Source organism: Lagopus muta, chromosome 4 (genome assembly GCF_023343835.1).
Source record: "Lagopus muta isolate bLagMut1 chromosome 4, bLagMut1 primary, whole genome shotgun sequence".
In the NCBI taxonomy this organism is placed as follows: domain Eukaryota; kingdom Metazoa; phylum Chordata; class Aves; order Galliformes; family Phasianidae; genus Lagopus; species Lagopus muta.
This window is the reverse complement of record NC_064436.1, coordinates 65,614,151-65,633,390: the sequence shown is the minus strand read 5'-3', so window position 1 is coordinate 65,633,390 and position 19,240 is coordinate 65,614,151. Positions and strand designations below refer to the sequence as shown.

Sequence of the window (19,240 nt, the reverse complement as noted above, 5' to 3'; positions counted from 1 at the left end):
GCCTGGCGGCTCCGAGCGCTGTTTCGGGGAGACCTGCCCGTTCGCCATGAGGCCGCCGAAAGTGGTGCCTTGGTGGCGGTTCGCCAAGGTCTCCTTCGGGTTGTACACCGCCGAGGAGATCAGGTGAGGATCCGAGACGCGCTCCCGCCTTCCGGCCGAGAGGGATTGCGTGCGCCGCCTGAAGGACCGCAACTCCCAGCGTGCCTTGCGCGGCGGCGGCAAAACGCGGCAATGGGCTGTGGGCGCGCAGCATGCCGGGATGTGTAGTCCGCCTGCGCCCCGGCCGCAGTGGCAAATGGTTCCCCCCCCTGTGGTCACTGAGTGCGGGGTGCTGTGTTCCCTGTGGGGAAGACGGAATAGTTTTATGGCATGGGGCAGCTGGTGACGTTACGTCTTCCTCCTGCAGTAATTAAATATATAAGAGACGTATTTACTGTGCGTGGTGTAGGCAGCCCTATCGATATGCCCGTGCATGCCCAGCATGCTTGCAGAAAGGAGTTTTCATCACTCAGTGTCAATGTTGGCTGTAACGTTGAAGTGTGTTTCCTATTTTTTTTTTTATTTTTATTTTTTTCTGCCACTGATTTTTATCCTTTCTACTTCAGGAAACTGAGCGTAAAAGCCATAACGAATCCTCAGTATTTGGATAACGTGGGGAATCCTTCTGTTAATGGATTGTACGACCTGGCTCTGGGACCTCCTGATTCCAAAGAAGCATGTGCAACGTGCATGCAGAACTTCAGCAACTGCCCAGGGCACTTTGGCCATATAGAACTGCCTCTGACTGTCTACAACCCTCTGTTTTTTGATGTATGTATGCTTAATTGTTGTCTCACAACTGAAGCGAGGGATGGTGTCCAACTACTACCTACTTTTGTCTTAGAGTTTCCAAATGGGCATTCAGGTCCTGTTCAAGCTCACAACAGAGATATTTGTGTATTTGTACCTGCAGGTCCTTGTACACCAGAAAACTACGTCATTGTGGATGATACTTGACTACTTATATAGCATTACTCTTGAGTGACAGCACACATGTAAGCTAATACATCTACCAGAATAACTTTTTTTCCTTCTTTTTGTTCCAGAAACTATACCTTCTAATTCGAGGTTCTTGTTTAAATTGTCACATGCTGACATGTACTCGAGCTGTGGTTCATTTGCTGCTAAGTCAGCTGAAGGTTCTGGAGCATGGGTTGCTTCATGCTGTGCATGATCTTGAAGTCATCTTAAACAGGGCAAGTAGTCCATCTTTCTCCGTTCTTTTTTTTTTTTTTCTTTTTTTAGTTGATGGTGCTACAACTGCAATTACAAACCTATCTGTATTCTATTTCTTTCAGTTTTTAGAGCAAAGTGCAGATGCGACAGCTCTAGAAATTGAAGAAGAATTAAATCGCCATGTTGATGAAATATTGCAAAGTCAAGAACTGAGTGATCAGTGTTCAAATGTAAGTAGAATCAGTGCTCCTCTTGGGACCTCAAATTCTGTCTGTGTAATATAATAATGTACAGAGGGAAGTCTGTGTTTGATTATGCAGACTCTAGAATTTCTTCTTGAGTTTTGACCTGTGTTACACTTAGAGCAAAATGTCTAAAATGTGTAAAAATATTTTCTTCCCTGGCCCAAAGTTTGAGTAACTATTAGCTTTGTATGAAATATGCTTTCTTTTCTGCTTTCTGTTTTTTCTCACCAGGTAAAAAATGTTTGTGAGTGTAGAAATAAATTGATATCCCAGTTCTGGAAAGCACATATGACTTCAAAGAAATGCCCAAACTGCAAGTAAGTTTAGCTACATGAGGAATTAAACAGGTGGTGTGAAGTCAAATAGTGTAAGTCTCTTCTTTTCTTTTTTCCTTTAAGATCAAGGAGATCACTGGTGCGGAAAGAGCATAACAGCAAGCTGACAGTAACTTATCCTTCTACAGTGTTTCATAAGGCAGGAGAGGAAGGTGTTGTGGATGAACCAGTAGGTAAGATGTTTGCCTTATGCTCAGATATGTTTGCCTTTATTTAAGATGGACAAATTTCTAATAATGAATATGAGCTTTTGACTTTTGTATTAAAAAATAAAATAAAAGATCAGAAAAACAAAGGGAAAAAACAGTGAGTTCAGCAGTAGGAGATTACCCAGATTCCATTAAATTCCAGGTGTCTGCTCTAGCATCCTATCTGTGACACATTCAACAAAGGCAGGAAAGTGTGGATATCCCAGTGGTAGTACTTCTGAGTGACAGCTGTGACTCCATGAGTTTGTCAGATGCTACTTTGGGCTTTCTATCTCTACACTCCTTAGAGCAGCTGCCAGTCTGGTGGCATGTTTTGTTATCTTAGTGATTTAAATAGTTGTTCTGGAGAGTCAGGGGAGTTGCCACAATTAGAATAGCTTGCCTTATTCTTGTGGACACTTTTATTGTTCGCATGTGAAGTATTATTAAGAAACATTTCCCTCCTGTCAGTTAGCAAAGACCAAGGTATTTCTTGTATATCTTGACCTCATTAGTAATACTTGAGTCCTACTTGTGTCTTTTTGAGTTACAGGTAGGCTCTTCATTTTTTGATCTCGTCTGTGGAGGTGATCATTTAAAGAAGTGGTACGGTTTGCTGTTAATCAAATAAAACATGCTTCAGCTGTTAGAGATGAGTTTTGTTTCATTTACTTATATTGTCATCCAGTGGTCACACAAAAGGCTTACTTTTTCAGTACACTGAGAAGACTCTTAGATTAGCATGATTGCTTTTAGGATATGAAATTAATGACACTACTTTAAAGAAGGTAGCACACCAAATAAATACAATGGTTACTATTTTCAATCTTTCCCTTTGCTGGAAACATCACTGTAAGCAAAACAAAACAAAAAAACAACACACCTTTCAAATTAACTTATTATATTCTCACCCCTCTCCCCTTCTTCTTTCCTTTTAGCTATTGATGAAACTCAGTTAGGGAAGAGAGGATACCTGACACCAATGACTGCCAAGGAGTTCGTCTTGGCTCTGTGGAAGAATGAAGGTAATGTTTATTCCTTTTCAAATCTGTACCTTTTACCTTAAGAGCTCTTGGTTGAAAGATAGATTTTTAGGGACAAGAAGGGCTGGTTCCTAGTGAAGGCAGAGCATTTGGTGACCTAGTTTGATCAGCTGTTATCAAGTTGCCATTTCTCAAAGCTTGGTTGTTGTTTATGGAGAATATGATGTCTGTGGCTCTGTGCTTACCATTCCCCATGGTTTTATTGGTTGAAGACTGAATGTTTTGAATTTCCTGTGCACTGGATGTGCATACAGTTGGAAGGAAAAATTGAGGGATTTCATGCTGTAGTCACAGCCAGTAGCTGTGGACTGTTTCCTCCAGCTCTTCTGACATTTTTCTTTTGTTGTGCTCTGTATTTCCATTCATAATCATTTCTAAAAAAAGATGTGACCGAAAAGAACAATAGCATTCTTTTTAAAGTATTTTTGCCTAAGTGTTCTCTTAAACAAGCTCTCTGGTATTTAACTTGGCAGAGTCTTTTGACTTGATTGACCAAGTGTATCTGGGGGTTCGAATTCCCAAACAAAAGCATAATGGTGTGTTTATCTCTTCAGGTTTCTTTCTGCGTTACCTTTTCCCTGGGATGGATCCCCATAAGGACTCAGCTTTCAGCCCGGATATGTTTTTCTTAGATCTGCTTGTGGTTCCTCCTTCAAGGTAAAAATTCCCCAGACAAGCACAAAAGAAGTCAGAGGGTCCTAAGGAGTCAGAAAATGCATGCTAGTTTTTACAAAAGCATATTTTGGTATTAGTATTTCAGCTTCCAGAATATGTGGATATTATAGCTGTGTGGTGCAGTAGGATTTCTTCTGTATGACTGCCTCAGTGTAATAAATGAAGTTTTAAATGCTCACTGTTAGCTCATAGGCATTATGTTTCACGCATTGAAGATTTAGCTCAGAATGCTTGAGGCTTGTTATATTCTCCTTTGGCAATGTTAATTTTCTAAAATGATTTTGATCTGCTGTAGGTATCGTCCTGTAAATCGTGTTGGAGACCGGATGTTTACAAATGGTCAGACTGTGAACCTGCAGGCTGTCATGAAAGATGCCACCCTGATCAGGAAGCTCTTGGTTTTCATGGCAAAAGAACAATGCCAGCCAATTAAAATTGTAGAAGACAAAATTCAAACAGTAAGAGTTGCTGGTTATCTTATTATCTGCTTTTTTGATATATGCTTGCAGTTCATGGTAGGCTCCTGTTCATACTGTTCCAGTAGCAGGTTTTGCCTGGACTGCTGGAATGTATGCTGCTAGATCTGTTCTCCATAGATATTTTTCCCTGTCTCTTTCTACTCAGCTATATGGTGCAAAAGGTAAAACATTTTATGTATGCTTCCTTAATGGTGGCTTTGTGTTAGACCACTCTGTGAGACACAGCTCTCCTGTTACTGGAAAATGAAATGCGTACAGCAGAAACAGTTTAGAATAAATCTTCAACATTTTATCGAATGAAAAATGGCGGAGAGGAAAGCTACTGTATCTCCTAGGCCTAGCAGGGCCACTGAGATGATCAGAGGACTGGAGGAAAGGTTGAGGGAACTGGGCTTGTTTAATTTGGAAGGCTGAATGGAGACTTTATTGCAGCCTTCCAGTACTTGAAGGGAGCATATGAACAGAAGGGGGAGCGGCTGTTTACAAGGGTGGATAGTGATAGGACAAGGGGGAATGGTTTTAAAATGAGACAGAAGAGGTTTAGGTCAGATGTTAGGAGGAATTTTTTCACCCAGAAGGTGGTGATGCACTGGAACAGGTTGCCCAAGGAGGCTGTGGATGCCCCATCCCTGGAGGCATTCAAGGCCAGGCTGGATGTGGCTCTGGGCAGCCTGGTCTGCTGGTTGGCTGAGGGGGGGGAAGGAGGATGTTGAAACTAGATGATCTTTGTGGTCCTTTTCAACCTAGAGCATTCTATGATTCTATGAAGTGTAATCTTCATTGTTTTTAACCATAAAAGTAATTAGTAACAACTCTTGCTTGCTTCCAACCAGCTTATGTGATAATATAGTAGGAATGAAGTGTGTCACTATTATTGATCCAAGCTATATGGCTTCATACTGTTTTTCTGTATCAGTATTGAGAAGCCGTGCGAGGAGAAAGCTTCTGTGTTCAGGCTGTGAATCACAGGGTTCCTCCACAGAGGGGGCTGACTGTAGGTTGGACTGTGAGTTTGCAGAGCATTAAATATCTGTGCAATCCATTTAAGTCATGAGAGCCCTTCTGAAAGAATAACTGACATACAGTGTGCAGCTGTCAGTGTGGAGTTTTAAGGCATGTATCCTTTGCCCATGAAATCCCCACTTTGAGAACGTAACTGTGAAGAAAAATAAGCTAGATTTAATCTGGGTTACATTCAAAGCTTTTGCTTGATTTTGTTCTGTATAACCATAAGGTTATACCCTTTTTTTTGAGTTTCATCAGTGCTCCAGCTATTTGCTTCCATTGATATGAAGCCGAATATTTTTCTGGAAGTCCCTGTGGTGCTGTGCACAACTGGAGGAAATACTGTATTTCTGGCAGATATGCTCACTGCAATGTACTGCTCTACAAAGGAAGAAACTTGTATCTCACTTGGAGTAAAAAATAGTGCAGGTTAACCAACAAACATAACCTACAGAGCAGGAACAAATCATAAAAGTGATGAATGCTCTTGTTTTGGATTTGTTTATAAATTGTGTTGTTAAGAATTCTTTGATATTGATGTAATTTCAGCTGGACATGGTTTACATCCTGAAGTGTAAGGGTTTTCAGTACGTTTCAGTAACTGAAAATGTAACCACTAGGTGGGGATGTGCCCTTAAGTCTGTACACACTTCTTCTGGACTATGAGAACAAAGTGATGCAAGCTCTCAGATTTGTGCTTTTATTTTAACATTGGGCTTTCCAGTAGCATGGTGGTTCTTAGCCCACACTGACTAGCCAGTAAAAAAGCTAATTTAGATGGAGGACTGTTTACCAAGCAATCAGTTATTAAAATGCTGCTGGAATATAGCTGCAATCTTTGGAGGTCTCTGTGTTTCTAAATCGTAACAACAGAGCTCTCTGAACACTTAGCTGTAGTAACAATGCTAAATTAATTTCATAGATGAGTTGCATTTGCTATGTCATGTGATAATCAGCAAGTATTTGTTTGTTAAATCCAAGTCTTCTCTGTTTCTGTAGGAGACAGGGGAGAGTGATGAGCCTCTGGACCGTTCTGTGCTGGCAACGATTCCAGGACAGACCATTGCAGACAAGCTTTATAACGCTTGGATTCGTCTTCAGACCCACGTCAACATTGTGTTTGACAGTGACATGGACAAACTAATGACTGAGAAATACCCTGGTATTCGTCAGGTGGGTAGCAGGGGGGTCTTAAACTCTGATCTTTGCGTATCACTGGCAGCTAAAGGGAGAGAAATGGATGGAATAAGAAATAAATGAAATATTTGCACTCAGTACGTTGGTGTTTTCATGGTTCTCATTGCTGTAATGTCTTGAGAATCTGTCTGATGTTGCACGCTTTTATTTTTCACCATTTAATTGTTAACTTTTGTTTTCAAAGCTATTAGAGAAAAAGGAAGGACTGTTCCGCAAGCACATGATGGGGAAACGTGTGGATTTTGCAGCTCGGTCGGTCATTTGCCCTGATATGTACATTGGTACCAATGAGATTGGCATTCCCATGGTAAGAAGAAATAAAGGAGTGCCTCCTTATGATACTGTACAGCAGTGCTTTCAGCTGCATAGTAAGCAGTTTAAAATGGAGGGGTTTACTGATTTTTGCCTTGACTTTATTCTACCTTACCAGTGTGTTAATGAAGGAATATTGAAGAGCAAGAAATTCTTACAGTATAAACTCAACCTAGAAAAGAGGATGGAAAAAGAAGAGCTGCCCTTGCTTCCTTGGTTAATGAATTAGTACAAATTTCATAAGTAGGTCCTGTTTCAATGTTGATCTTTGTACAGTGTATCCTGTAACAGGCCTGACAGCCTTAAAGAAAAGCCCATAGGTGTGTTACAGCCTTCATCCTTAATGAGTCTCAGGGATAAAACTAGTCCTGAACTTATAAACAGTCTTTTCTGCTTGCCTACATGAGAACAGTGAACTTGATGGTTCTGCAGTTTTTACCTTTATTGTAAGTTTGTTTGCAGAATCTAAAATGGTGCTTTTTTATTTTTAATTACTAATTCAGTGTTTCTCTTCTGCTCCAGCTGAAAATCGTAAGGCCATAGTTTACTGCTCTTAGAGTGCAGATTTTAAAGCAGAAATGCATCCATATGGCATGACAACAGGTTGAGAAAGAATTTCTGTTTACATTTCATGAATTAACAGGCAGCCCTATTTTCTCAGTAGCTTGTTATTATTTTTAAAGCAAAAGCTGAACAACTAGTTGTTTCTCTCCTTTCTTCTTTCCTGTCCAGGTATTTGCTACCAAACTGACCTACCCTCAGCCAGTCACTCCCTGGAATGTCAAAGAACTGAGGCAGGCTGTCATAAATGGCCCAAAGGTTCACCCTGGGGCTTCCATGGTCATTAATGAGGATGGGTCTCGTACGGTGCTGAGTGCAAGCAGCTTGACCCAGAGAGAAGCCATAGCCAAGCAGCTCCTCACGCCTTCTTCAGGTGCACCCCAGTCAGGACTGAAGATTGTGAGTACAACAAAGACTTGGCTTATCAGAACCCTTCACCTTATGGTTGGATTTTTTGTTCTTGCTAGTGATTCTCAGGCCTGCTCACAAAGGCTGCCTGGGCAAGGTTCTCTTTGTCTTATAGCATGTGGCTTCGGAAAGGTTAAGGTGCTATGTGGGAGGAAAAGCTGTTTGAAGTTTTAGTAGCTATATTTTCATCCTCAGTGACTCTTAATGTGCAGTGTGTGGCATTCGTCTTGCCAAGATGCTGAACAGTCACTCTTACAGCTCTCTTACAGTTTTTGGGCAGTCTTAGTAGCATGAAGGGCTTTATTTCATTATTTTTGCATTCCTCTGCCTCCCTGTCTTCAGCTAAAGTTAGTGGGTTTTTTAATCTCCTTTTGAAATGTTAAAATACTTTGCTTGGAGCAGTTTTGTGATAGTAGCTCAGGTGGCTGAAATTCAATATACTAATAGAGTAGATGTGACAAAAGCAGTTTGTACGACCTGTCCTTCCTGATGGGTTGCCCACTGACAGAGCTGCACGTCCAAGATCAAGCATGGTGAAAGGAGTTGCTTTTGGTATCACGTGAAGTGGGAGTGTATGAAGAGTAGATATCCTGTTGACCAGTACAGTGGTTTGTGAAGAGGGCTTCAGCTCCCAAACATTTGCCAAAGAAAACTCTGCTTTATTTGTTTTTAATTTGGGTGACATTTGAAACTGGTTCTCACATTTGTGTGCTGTGGCAGAAAAGCACCTGTGAATTGCTGTGCTAAAGCTAAGCTTTTTTTTTTTTTAGTAGGTTTTGTGAAGGGATTTTATTTTGGTGTATGTTTTTGGGGCTGAGAGTAATCCTTCAGGACTACACAGAATCCTGCATGTGGTAAATATGTAATGAAGGAAAGGAGTTTTTTGCAGGGCTTCCAAGCACAGGCTCAGGCATTTAAGTTTGGGCTCCAGTTCTGAACTCTGTGGACGTTTCCAAACAGTGAACGAGCTCAAGTCAATCTAACATTTTCATAGAATGGCCTGGGTTGAAAAGGACCACAGTGATCATCCAGTTCCAACCCCCTGCTATGTGCAGGGTCACCAACCAGCAGACCAGGCTGCCCAGAGCCACATCCAGCCTGGCCTTGGATGCCTGCAGGGATGGGGCATCCACAGCCTCCTTGGGCAACCTGCTCCAGTGCATCACCACCCTGTGTGTGGAAAAACTTCCTCCTAATATCTGACCTAAACTTCCCCTGTCTCAGTTTAAAACCATTCCCCCTTGTTCTATTACTATCCACCCTTGTAAACAGCCATTCCCCTTCCTGTTTATAAGCTCCCTTCAAGTACTGGAAGGCCACAATGAGGTCTCTTTGGAGCCTTCTCTTTTCCAAGCTAAACAAGCCCAGTTCCCTCAACTTTTCCTCACAGGAGAGCTGCTCCAGCCCTCTGATCATCTTAGTGCCCTCCTCTGGACCCGCTCCAAGAGCTCCATGTCCTTCCTGTACTGTGGGCCCCAGGCCTGGATGCAGTACTGCAGATGGGGCCTCACAAGAGCCGAGTAGAGCGGGACAATCACCTCCCTCTCCCTGCTGACCACCCCTTTTTTAATACAGCCCAGAACACAGTTGGCCTTCTGAGCTGCAGGTGCACACTGCTGGCTCATGTTCATCTTCTGATCTGCCAGGACACCCAAATTCTTCTCCACAGGGCTGCTCTCAAGGAGATCTTCCCCCAGTTTGCATAAATATCTTCGATTGCCCTGACCCAACTGCAGCACCCTGCACTTGGCCATATTGAACCTCATTAGGTTTTCATGGGCCCACTTCTCCAGCCTGTCCAGGTCCCTCTGGATGGCTTCCCTTCCTTCCATTTTCTTTGCATGCAAACAGTTATTGAATCTTCCTTAAATTGCACCCTATTATAAGGCCCCAGACTTGAGTGTTGCAGTGAGATTGGCAGGGGTCTCACAGGTGTTGGTGTGATTATTGAGAGCTGGAGTAATAATTTCGGGGGAGATTGCTGCAGCAGGGACTGCAAAATTGCATCAGTTATGAATTCACGCTTTTGGAATTGTCAGTCCCCCAAACGCAGTTTCACATTGGCTGTTTTTATCAGGAGGATGACTTACAAAAGAAATGGGAAAATATAAGTTGGTTGGTTTTTTTGTTTTTTTTTTTTCCATCATCTTTGATCCCTGTATTGCCAAGGAGAGGAGAGGTTGATGGGGTATGGCTTGAATGCTGTTACCTTGGATTGATCACTGTGGTTTGTGGGTGTTAATGGAGTACACACAGTCTTAGAATGTGGTTAGGTGGAGAGCAGAGAGATTTGGGATCAAGTAGTCTTGTTTCATTCTTTTAAAACTTCAGCACAGACTGCTAATACTAGAAGGAAGATGAATGCACGTGTATTTTAAGAGACAGTAACAAAAATCCTCTTGCAGGTTTGCCGTCATATTAAAAGTGGAGATGTCCTGTTACTGAACCGCCAGCCCACTCTTCATAGACCCTCCATCCAAGCTCACCGGGCCAGAATCCTGCCTGGAGAGAAGGTGCTGAGGCTCCACTATGCCAACTGCAAGGCATACAATGCTGATTTTGATGGTGATGAAATGAATGCCCATTTCCCACAGAATGAGCTGGGTAGAGCAGAGGCCTACACCTTAGCCTTTACTGATGAACAGTATCTAGTTCCAAAGGTAAATAAAACTTCTTCCCATGTGAAATCACATTGTTTAAAATGTTGTTGTTTTCTCTAAGGATGAACGAGGTTAAACTTGTTCTTTGTGGGGTTTGTTTTACTTCTTAGTTACTTTTCTGTCTCTGTTGCCAAAGGTGCCACATCCCTCAACAGATTCTTGTCCAGGTGCTGTTACTTGCTTCTTGTCTCCCCAATCCCTGCTGTTCTCCTTGTTTAGGAGCACCCACCACATCTAAACAATCTTGTTCTTTATCACTCTCAACATCCAGAAGAGTTTCACTGTGAAGTGCTCTTCAGAAGTAACTTTGGTGCTTTTATTCAGCTGCGCTAACTCTGGGAGCTGCTAACTCATCTCCAAATCTTTTTTCTTCCAAATTTCTGTAGGATGGCAAACCACTTCCTGGGTTGATCCAGGACCACATGATTTCTGGAGTCAGCATGACAACCCGGGGCTGCTTTTTCACAAGAGAGCAATATATGGAGCTTGTTTATCGAGGACTAACAGACAAGAAAGGAAGAATTAAAACCTTTCCTCCTGCCATTATGAAACCACAGCGATTATGGACAGGGAAGCAGGTAGTCATAATTTATTGGAGTAGAGAATGTTGGTCATTCCAAAGTAAGCAGAACACTAATATTAAGACCAGTGCTGCTGGGAGCTGCTCAAAAGCTGGATCCTACTGTCTAGGCAACACCGTATGGATCTCGGTGAATGTTCCAACTGGATCTCCAAGAGTATCTTTTCATTTAAAAAGCATACTCTGTCTTGTAATCATTAGATTTTTAAGCTTTTAAAGATTTGCTTCTATGCACAGAACATTGTTTTTCTCCTGCTTGCCAAATTCTTTACACCAAGAAGGAAATAGAGGGAACAAATAACTCTTGCTGTTTCTGCTGCTTTATAGGTTGTTTCTACATTGTTAATAAATATCATCCCAGAAAACTACGTCCCACTGAATTTGACTGGGAAAGCTAAGATAGGTGGGAAAGCCTGGATGAAGGGACCTGCAAGCAGATGTCTAAATCTTGACTCAATGTGTGAATCTCAGGTATGCTGGTGGCTGGGCTGGGAAGCATTTTAATGTAAATGTGTATGGAGTGGAGGAATGAGAAGAGAAAGCAGAAGGATGATAAAGTTAACAACAGACATTTCAAGATATTTACTGCCTGAAGGTAGAAGTTGGAGGGTAGGTCTGGGTGTCAAGAGAAACTCTTCTGATCCTGACTGATGTGGACTCCATCTCATTTTGTTAGACCACACCTTCATTGTTTTATTTTACAAGTTGAGAAATATAGATGGTATTAGAAGTTCTCTTTTTGCTGCAAGGACTGCAGCCTTCCAGTATTTAAAGGAAGATTATAAATGGAAGGAAAATCAACTCTTTACACAGATAAGTAGTGATACTGAAAAAGGGAGAGTGTTTTTAAACTAAAAGAAGAGAGATTTAGATTAGATGCCAGGGGAAATTTTTCACTGAGAGGATTGTGAGGCACTGGAACAAGCTGCCCAGAGATGCAGTGGATGCTTCATCCCCAGAAGCGTTCAGGGCCGGGCTGGATGGGGCCCTGGGCAGCCTGATCTGGTGTTTGATGTAGCAGGCAGCAACTCTGCCACAACAGGGGGGTTGGAGCTAGGTAATCTTTGAGGTCCCTTCCAACCCATGCCATTCTATGATACATAGGTGACATTGGTCAATGTATTTAACCTTTCACCAGCTGGTGGTGGTGGTGGTGTTCCTCCTGAATAGCTGTTTTCTTTTTCAGGTTATTATTAGAGGTGGGGAATTACTTTGCGGTGTGCTGGACAAAGCCCATTTTGGCAGCTCTGCCTATGGCCTAGTCCACTGCTGCTATGAAATTTATGGGGGTGAAACCAGTGGAAAAGTGCTGACGTGTCTGGGACGCCTCTTTACTGCTTTTCTGCAGCTCTACAGGGGGTTTACAATGGGTGAGTATCACAAGGACTTATCCACTACTGCACTGTAGAACCTCGTGAGGTGTAAAGCAAACATTGTTGGGCAGAATGCATGCCAGGAGTTCTGTAAATAGTCTCATGAGACATTGTCTTTGAGTAGGATCACTATCTGGCAACCTTTTTTTCCTTTTTTTTTTTTTTTTTTTTTTTCCTCCCCTCTCCTTATTTTAATGTAGCTGGCCTTTTAAGAATAAAGTATAACCTTGAGCATGTCCTTTAAATTCTCTTGTCTGTTCTGCCTAATCAAAATGGGTAGAGTCTTGCATATAAGCTTTGATTAGATACAGTCTCCGATGAGCCTGTATGCTATTTTTTACTTCTATGGTTGCATACAAACCATAAAAACTGATGAGTGAAATAGGTGAGATATGCAAGACTTTAAGAACCCCTCAAGGTCCTCCTAACTGTAAGTCTTTTGATAAATATTTGACTTTCATTACAGCTTTGCCAACTCATACAAAAATGCAATTGGTGGTGAATAAAAAACTTGTCCCTCACTCTGTTTTCTTGCAATAGTTTAAATGCTTCGAAGGGCCACGTAGAGCTCTGCATGGTGTGTTTATACAAATGCAGTGTTAAATTTAAGGGTTAGATTCACTGGAGCAAGGGTGCTCCAAAACTGCTACTTTGACAGAGGTAGTGAGCAAAGATCATTAGGTGATAAAAATGTCAGAAAAAGATTAGTGAGTCCGGAGCAGGAGAGTAATGTCTAGAGAAGGTGAGATGATTCAGGACTGAACAAAGTGAGATGCTGAGATGAGTAAGGTTCAAAAGGTATAGAAGAGACAAAGTTGTAACTGGGGGAGGAGAGGAGGGTCTGGACTCTGAAGATGCTGGGATACATAATGGGGCTATAGGCACCTTTACTTTGTTCACACTTGTATGACTCTACGTAGTAAAGCATCCCACTTGTCCCCTCAGCTGCTATAGATGTAATTTATTCTGAGAGAGATTTCTGGGACTCTCTGCTCAAAGCAAGTCCTGCCAGGTGGGCTTGTGCAGGGCTGTTCCTGTTAGGAACATCTCCAGGGGCAGCGACTCTGCAGTCTCTCTTAGCCAGCATTTAATCTTACACAACTTTAAAAGCTACATAAATGCATCTCTTTGTCTCTCCTCGTCCATTATGTGTTCTAGACACTTACATGACTATTTCTGGTGACTTCTGCAGGAAGTGAGTACTTTCTCAGTTCTTTTTTGGTCACTGTGGTCTGCCTGTCTTTAACAGGGATTGAAGATATCTTGGTTAAACCTGAAGCAGACCGCAAAAGACACAAAATCATCAGAAAATCAAACCAGTGTGGTATTGAAGTAAGTCTGTTTCACATAACTTTTTTCCCAGTGATTTAAAAATTTGGAAATTCTGCCCTGTGTAATTACTTGCTTGGCACCAAAAAAAAAAAACCAAACTACAACAACAAAAGTCTTTTACTTTCAGGTTGTTAGAGCAGCTCTTAATTTGCCAGAAACAGCATCATGTGAAGATGTACAAGGGAAATGGCAGGATGCCCATCTCTGCAAAGACCAGAGAGATTTTAACATGGTTGACCTGAAATTCAAGGAGGAAGTAAACAATTACAACAATGAAGTTAACAAGGTTGGCATTGAGGCATCTGTATATACTAATTTTGTTTAGAGCCTTTCTGTTTAAGTTAATTTCATGTTGATGCAGGGTGATAGACTGTTCTGGAGGCTGAAGCTTTCCATCTGTCTCCAGCATGAAGCTTCACATACCACCTTCCCAGAACACCTCAGCCTTCTCCTTCCTGAATGACATATTCAAAATGCTTTTAAAATAATAAGCAGGCATGTCTGCAGTTGCTTTGCTTTCAACAGAAATTAATTGTGTTTATTATTTTATTAATAACAGTTGTTTTTTTTTCCCCTCACCACACCCCAACTATAGGTTTGCATGCCATTTGGTCTGCATAGGAGCTTTCCAGAGAACAATTTGCAATTGATGGTACAGTCAGGAGCCAAAGGATCCACTGTAAATACAGTACAGGTAATGACAATCATAATTCTTAGCAGCTATGTGCATTGATACAATTTGTATTAGAATGCACGTTACTGGAACTTATTCTGTGGCTATCTAATAGCAATGCAGATGTTTATTGTGGGCTTGGGAATGGCAGTAATATAGGGACCAATATATCTACAATATTTTAGTTTCATATATATTTGTAATGAAATATTTATACAGAATGGAAGTGGAAGTGTTGACTCAAGTCAAGATGCTGAAATAATTTTATTTAAAAAGACCAGCTATGATCTACATGCCTTTGCTGCCCATATTAGCAAGAACCTTCACTGAGCATTTCAGCATTTAATTAAAGAACAGTTAGTGGATGAGTCATTTTTCTTTTCGGTGTTTTCAAGGGAAAAAATCTTTCACTTACAAGAGTAAAATTTGATGGGGAAAAAATGACGTTTCCTTTTTTCCTTCCTGTTCAAATGTAGATTTCTTGTTTGCTGGGCCAGATCGAGTTGGAAGGTCGAAGGCCCCCGCTGATGGCATCTGGCAAATCTCTGCCGTGTTTCCAACCTTATGATTTTTCCCCTAGCTCAGGAGGATTTGTGACTGGCAGATTTCTCACTGGGATCAAACCTTCTGTAAGTTTAATATGCCTTCTGCTTTGTAGTGGAAGTGCTATAAGCCATGCCCTGGAACAGTGCCTGAGTACCTGATGGGAAGGCAGGGCCAACCCAGGGGAGCTCAGGTGCAAGCAAAACACCTGAGTGACTGTAAGGGATGGAGCCAGGATCCATCCCTTCCCAGACCTCATTTAAGGGGTGGCAGTGGAGGTGAGGGCATCTCTTGTTGGAGATCCCTGCCTACCTGAAGTCTTCCAAAGGTAAGCATTTCTTCTCCATTTCTGTGTCTGTGCTGCTGCAATTGGACTTGTTCTTGTTTGCTGTAGCCAAAGACTTTGCCACCCTGCTGTTATCATACCATTATAGCATTACATGCTTATGCTGGAACTTATATAGATCTTGCTATTGTCGAGGTTTTTGCAATTACAGATAAATCAACTATGTGCACTGTACTTTCAAATATAGCTTTTCAGAAAGAGTGTGAATTACCAGCCTTGGTATACCTGTCAGCAGAATGCTGATGCTGTTGCTTTTGTGTTTAGGAATTCTTCTTTCACTGCATGGCTGGCAGGGAAGGTCTTGTGGATACAGCTGTCAAAACCAGCCGTTCTGGGTACCTGCAGAGGTAAGAGGATGTTATTCTGGATCCCAATCCAGGCCACGTCTGCAGTATGTAGAAGGTAGAACTTCTAAATTATTTAGAGATAGTGAGGGGTTCTGGGGGATGACTACTGCCTCCTTGCACTCAGCTGATTCAGTGTGACTATGGAAATAGAAAAAAAAATTGCTTTTTGATTGTAAGACCCAAGGAAATTGCCAGAGAATCGTGCAGAAAGCTTTTCAGTATCATTGCACGTTTTGTCTGCACGTCATGTCTGTAAGAATTTTTCTTCCAAGGTTCCTGTCAAGTCCTTAAGTGCACTTAAGGTTTTAATGGAAGCAGTATTTTTCACATTAGGGTTGTATCATCCTTATTACTTTGTAGCCTCAATATTTGTTTTCTTCTTTGGGACAGGTGTATCATAAAGCATTTGGAAGGGCTGGTGGTTCAGTATGACCTGACTGTACGGGACAGCGATGGCAGCGTGGTGCAATTTCTGTATGGAGAAGATGGGCTTGATATCCCTAAAACTCAATTCTTACAACCCGAGCAGTTTCCTTTCATTGCTGATAACTATGAGGTAGAACACTTAAGTATTAATTATGTGGTGTAAATAGACTGAAATGCATGGTTAATATCTGACTTATCTCTAGTGAGGTAGTGGCACAGCTGTGTGGCACTGCCAGACTGTGCCATGTTTTTTTTGGCCACTGTATTTGAAATACAGAAATGACTGTTCAGTTTTACTGACTCTTCTATCACTGCACTTGAATTCGTATCAACAGAGATGATGACTTTGCTCAGGTTTTCACATTTGATGACTTCCTTTTTTTTTTGTCATTGCAGTCACTACTTAATAAAGAGTGGCATTAGTCACATAAAGATGAATGGACTGAAAATTGTTTTACAGCAGCAGAATGTTTCGAGTTGCAGTAGATGACCTATTCATCTTTTCAGCTACTGCAAGTGTAGAGATTGGAGTAATCCCACAGGTAACTTTCTTCTAGGTGATCCAGAAGACAAATCATCTGAACGAAGCCTTAGCAAGGATGGAGATGCACCAAGCGAAGCAGCAGTTTAAAGCCATCAGAAAGTGGTGGGCCAGGCACCAAAACCCTGTGCAGAGAGAAGGAGGTTTTCTGTTGTTTTCTCAAAAGAAAATGGCGAGTGTAAAGAGACAAATCTCAGGAGGAGAAAGCAAAAATGGAAGAGATCCTGCTACTTTACAGGTAACACAGAAGCAGTTGAATTGACCTAGCCCTTAAAAAACCAAAACAAAGGGAAAGAAAAAAGCTTTGCAGAATCCAGTGACTTTTTTTTTTTTTTTTGTCCCTCCATGTTTTGTTTCACAGGTAGCTTTTCCAGGTTTTGAAGGGATCACATGTCAGCTGTGTGGGTAATGGAGATGGGATTAATTTATTGCTACTTAAAGTCTTTAGGCCCAAGAGCTAGGGCAGAGGCCAAAACCTCTCAGGTAAAACTGGTTTTAGGAAACAGCCAGTGGCTGTTGCACATAGAATATAGCTCTCAAGCCAACCCTGTCTACTGTTTTAAGCGTGCTTATATACTCTTGTACATCAGGATACTGATTTGTATATTATTGCTTCTACTGAATGAATGTAGGACCATGAAATGCAAGCAGGTGCTATTTCACAGCCATATTTTTCACAAGGGATTTGTCCTAGTACAATGTGGACAGTTTACACAGAGCTCCAAACTGAAGGTGTTGAGATATATAACTTCCATTAGCTTGGCTGCACATGTCACTAGGATGTTTACTCAGCTGTGCTGTTGGTTTGGTTTTTTTTGTTGCTATTGGTGTGTCTAATGACATCTAGAACAATTTGACCTGAGGACTCACGCATTTGTTTTTTTCCTCCTTTCAACAGGTAAATAGTTACAGACAAATATGTATCTGTCTCAGTATATAAGCTCAAAGCTCAGTGAGCAGATTACCATGTGACAAGCTAATTTCTCCTTCATAAAACAAAAAAACCTTGTAAAACATATATTTAGCTCATTCCCTGCATTGACTTTTTTCCCTTTTTTTTTTTTTTTTTTTTTTTTTTTTTTTACATCTGTAACTTTTTCATCTATTAAATGTTAATATTAAGTGTTAATATTAAGTGTTACACTCAAAATGTGACTTGAAAATCTGGCCAACTGAAGAATAGAAATAAGGCAGATCAACACATATAATTAAGATACAAGCTGCATTTAAGATCAGTGCTAAAATCATAAGTGCAAACTAATTTAAAAAAGGAAAAACTCCTTTGTTCTGTCAACTTGGGACAGGTGAGTCAGCCAGCAGCAAAGATTTAAGTATGTCAAGAGGTTTCACTTGAAAGTTAAAAGCATTCTTAACTCTGTTTCACTGGTTTCTGAAGTAGTTGCTGTGGATAGGCAATCTATTTCAAGTATGTAAAGAACCTTGAAGACATGTAGGATCAAAAGTGTGAGTATCATAAAGTGGAGAATAGTGTATTTGCCGTTGAGTTGTTCTTCAGTGTGTGTTACATACAGCCTTAAATGTTCTGTGGATAAGCTTTTCTTGCTTTGCTAGATCACTGGTGGAAGTGGCATTATTTCCTTTTTGGTCCTGTTGCGTAACCAACCTGCTTAAAAATTCTCTCTTCAGTTATTGAAGATGTGGTATGAACTAGATGAGAAGAAACGAAGAAAGTATCTAAAGAAGGCAAATAAGTGTCCTGACCCAAGTCTCGCTGTTTGGCGTCCAGATTCCTACTTTGCATCTGTTTCAGAAACATTTGAAAATGGAGTCGAAGATTATATCAACAAACGAGAATGTGAGAAGGGAGGAGGTTGCATGCAACCAGCACTTTCTTCTGATAGGTAGTAACTTCTGTGCTCACTCCTTTGCTGAGACATAAAAATATTTCTCTTTTTGGACTGAGTTGGCTAACAGTGAGAAGTCTTTATCAACTCTTGGTTTTGCTGTGACCTTTGTGAAGCAAATGCTGTGGGTGTCAGAATGGTTCCTGAAAGCCACGTTTGTGTAGTGCATCATGGAGAGGTGTTTGGGTTATCAGTTCCTTCCAAGCCTGGATTTTCATGCTGGTGAGGACTTTAGTAAAGGCTTCATGGAATAACAGCAGCATCTTTGTGTTCTACGTATAAAATAATTCTTCATAAGAGTTAAAAATGAAAATGTGCTCTTGCCACATCCTAGAGTTAGTGAGAGAGTAGAGATAAGGAAGTGAGTAAATAGATTTTTGTTTGATAACATGAGAGTTAGCAGTAGAAGTAAAATATTATTTGCCTGCGCCCTGGTTTTGTGTTAATGGGGTGTAGTTCTCAAATCAGATGAGGATATCTAGTTTTATGGCTTCTGAAAGGGATCCATCCAAAGGCTACCAAGAGAAATTGGCTGGAAGAGCTTCATTGGCCTCAGCCCTGTTTTGGGCTATACAGAGTTCTTTACTTTGTACTCGTTGAACTTATCTCTGCTTACATCATGTCTTCCAGATTAAAGGATTTGTTATATTTGAAGTGGCAACGGTCTCTTTGTGACCCAGGAGAAGCTGTGGGTCTTCTTGCAGCTCAGAGTATTGGGGAGCCTTCCACACAGATGACTCTGAACACCTTCCATTTTGCTGGCAGAGGTGAAATGAATGTCACGTTGGGTATTCCAAGGTGAGAAACCTGTGTTCTCCTTGGGTCCTTAGCTATTTTTGGCACTTAAATAGCAGTTTTTTGTCTTAATGGCAGGGATGTGTATTCTTCAGA

General features: G+C 41.3%; 1 protein-coding gene across 1 annotated transcript in view; it reads left to right on the top strand.

Moving 5' to 3' along the window:
- Nucleotides 1-2: 2 nt before the first annotated feature.
- Nucleotides 3-19,240, top strand: part of POLR1A (RNA polymerase I subunit A) — a 30,610-nt gene continuing 11,372 nt past the window's right edge. Inside the window, exons 1-25 of the mRNA XM_048943589.1 lie at nucleotides 3-123; nucleotides 606-810; nucleotides 1,086-1,235; nucleotides 1,338-1,445; nucleotides 1,692-1,777; nucleotides 1,859-1,968; nucleotides 2,922-3,008; nucleotides 3,581-3,683; nucleotides 3,997-4,159; nucleotides 6,185-6,358; nucleotides 6,567-6,689; nucleotides 7,427-7,654; nucleotides 10,069-10,323; nucleotides 10,710-10,901; nucleotides 11,231-11,374; nucleotides 12,090-12,273; nucleotides 13,526-13,608; nucleotides 13,736-13,894; nucleotides 14,204-14,302; nucleotides 14,758-14,910; nucleotides 15,435-15,517; nucleotides 15,908-16,073; nucleotides 16,501-16,722; nucleotides 18,132-18,346; nucleotides 18,980-19,147. Of these exons, the coding sequence (XP_048799546.1) occupies nucleotides 47-123; nucleotides 606-810; nucleotides 1,086-1,235; nucleotides 1,338-1,445; nucleotides 1,692-1,777; nucleotides 1,859-1,968; nucleotides 2,922-3,008; nucleotides 3,581-3,683; nucleotides 3,997-4,159; nucleotides 6,185-6,358; nucleotides 6,567-6,689; nucleotides 7,427-7,654; nucleotides 10,069-10,323; nucleotides 10,710-10,901; nucleotides 11,231-11,374; nucleotides 12,090-12,273; nucleotides 13,526-13,608; nucleotides 13,736-13,894; nucleotides 14,204-14,302; nucleotides 14,758-14,910; nucleotides 15,435-15,517; nucleotides 15,908-16,073; nucleotides 16,501-16,722; nucleotides 18,132-18,346; nucleotides 18,980-19,147 (3,737 nt within the window). The 5' untranslated portion in view covers nucleotides 3-46. The remainder of the gene's footprint in view (nucleotides 124-605; nucleotides 811-1,085; nucleotides 1,236-1,337; nucleotides 1,446-1,691; nucleotides 1,778-1,858; nucleotides 1,969-2,921; nucleotides 3,009-3,580; nucleotides 3,684-3,996; nucleotides 4,160-6,184; nucleotides 6,359-6,566; nucleotides 6,690-7,426; nucleotides 7,655-10,068; nucleotides 10,324-10,709; nucleotides 10,902-11,230; nucleotides 11,375-12,089; nucleotides 12,274-13,525; nucleotides 13,609-13,735; nucleotides 13,895-14,203; nucleotides 14,303-14,757; nucleotides 14,911-15,434; nucleotides 15,518-15,907; nucleotides 16,074-16,500; nucleotides 16,723-18,131; nucleotides 18,347-18,979; nucleotides 19,148-19,240) is intronic.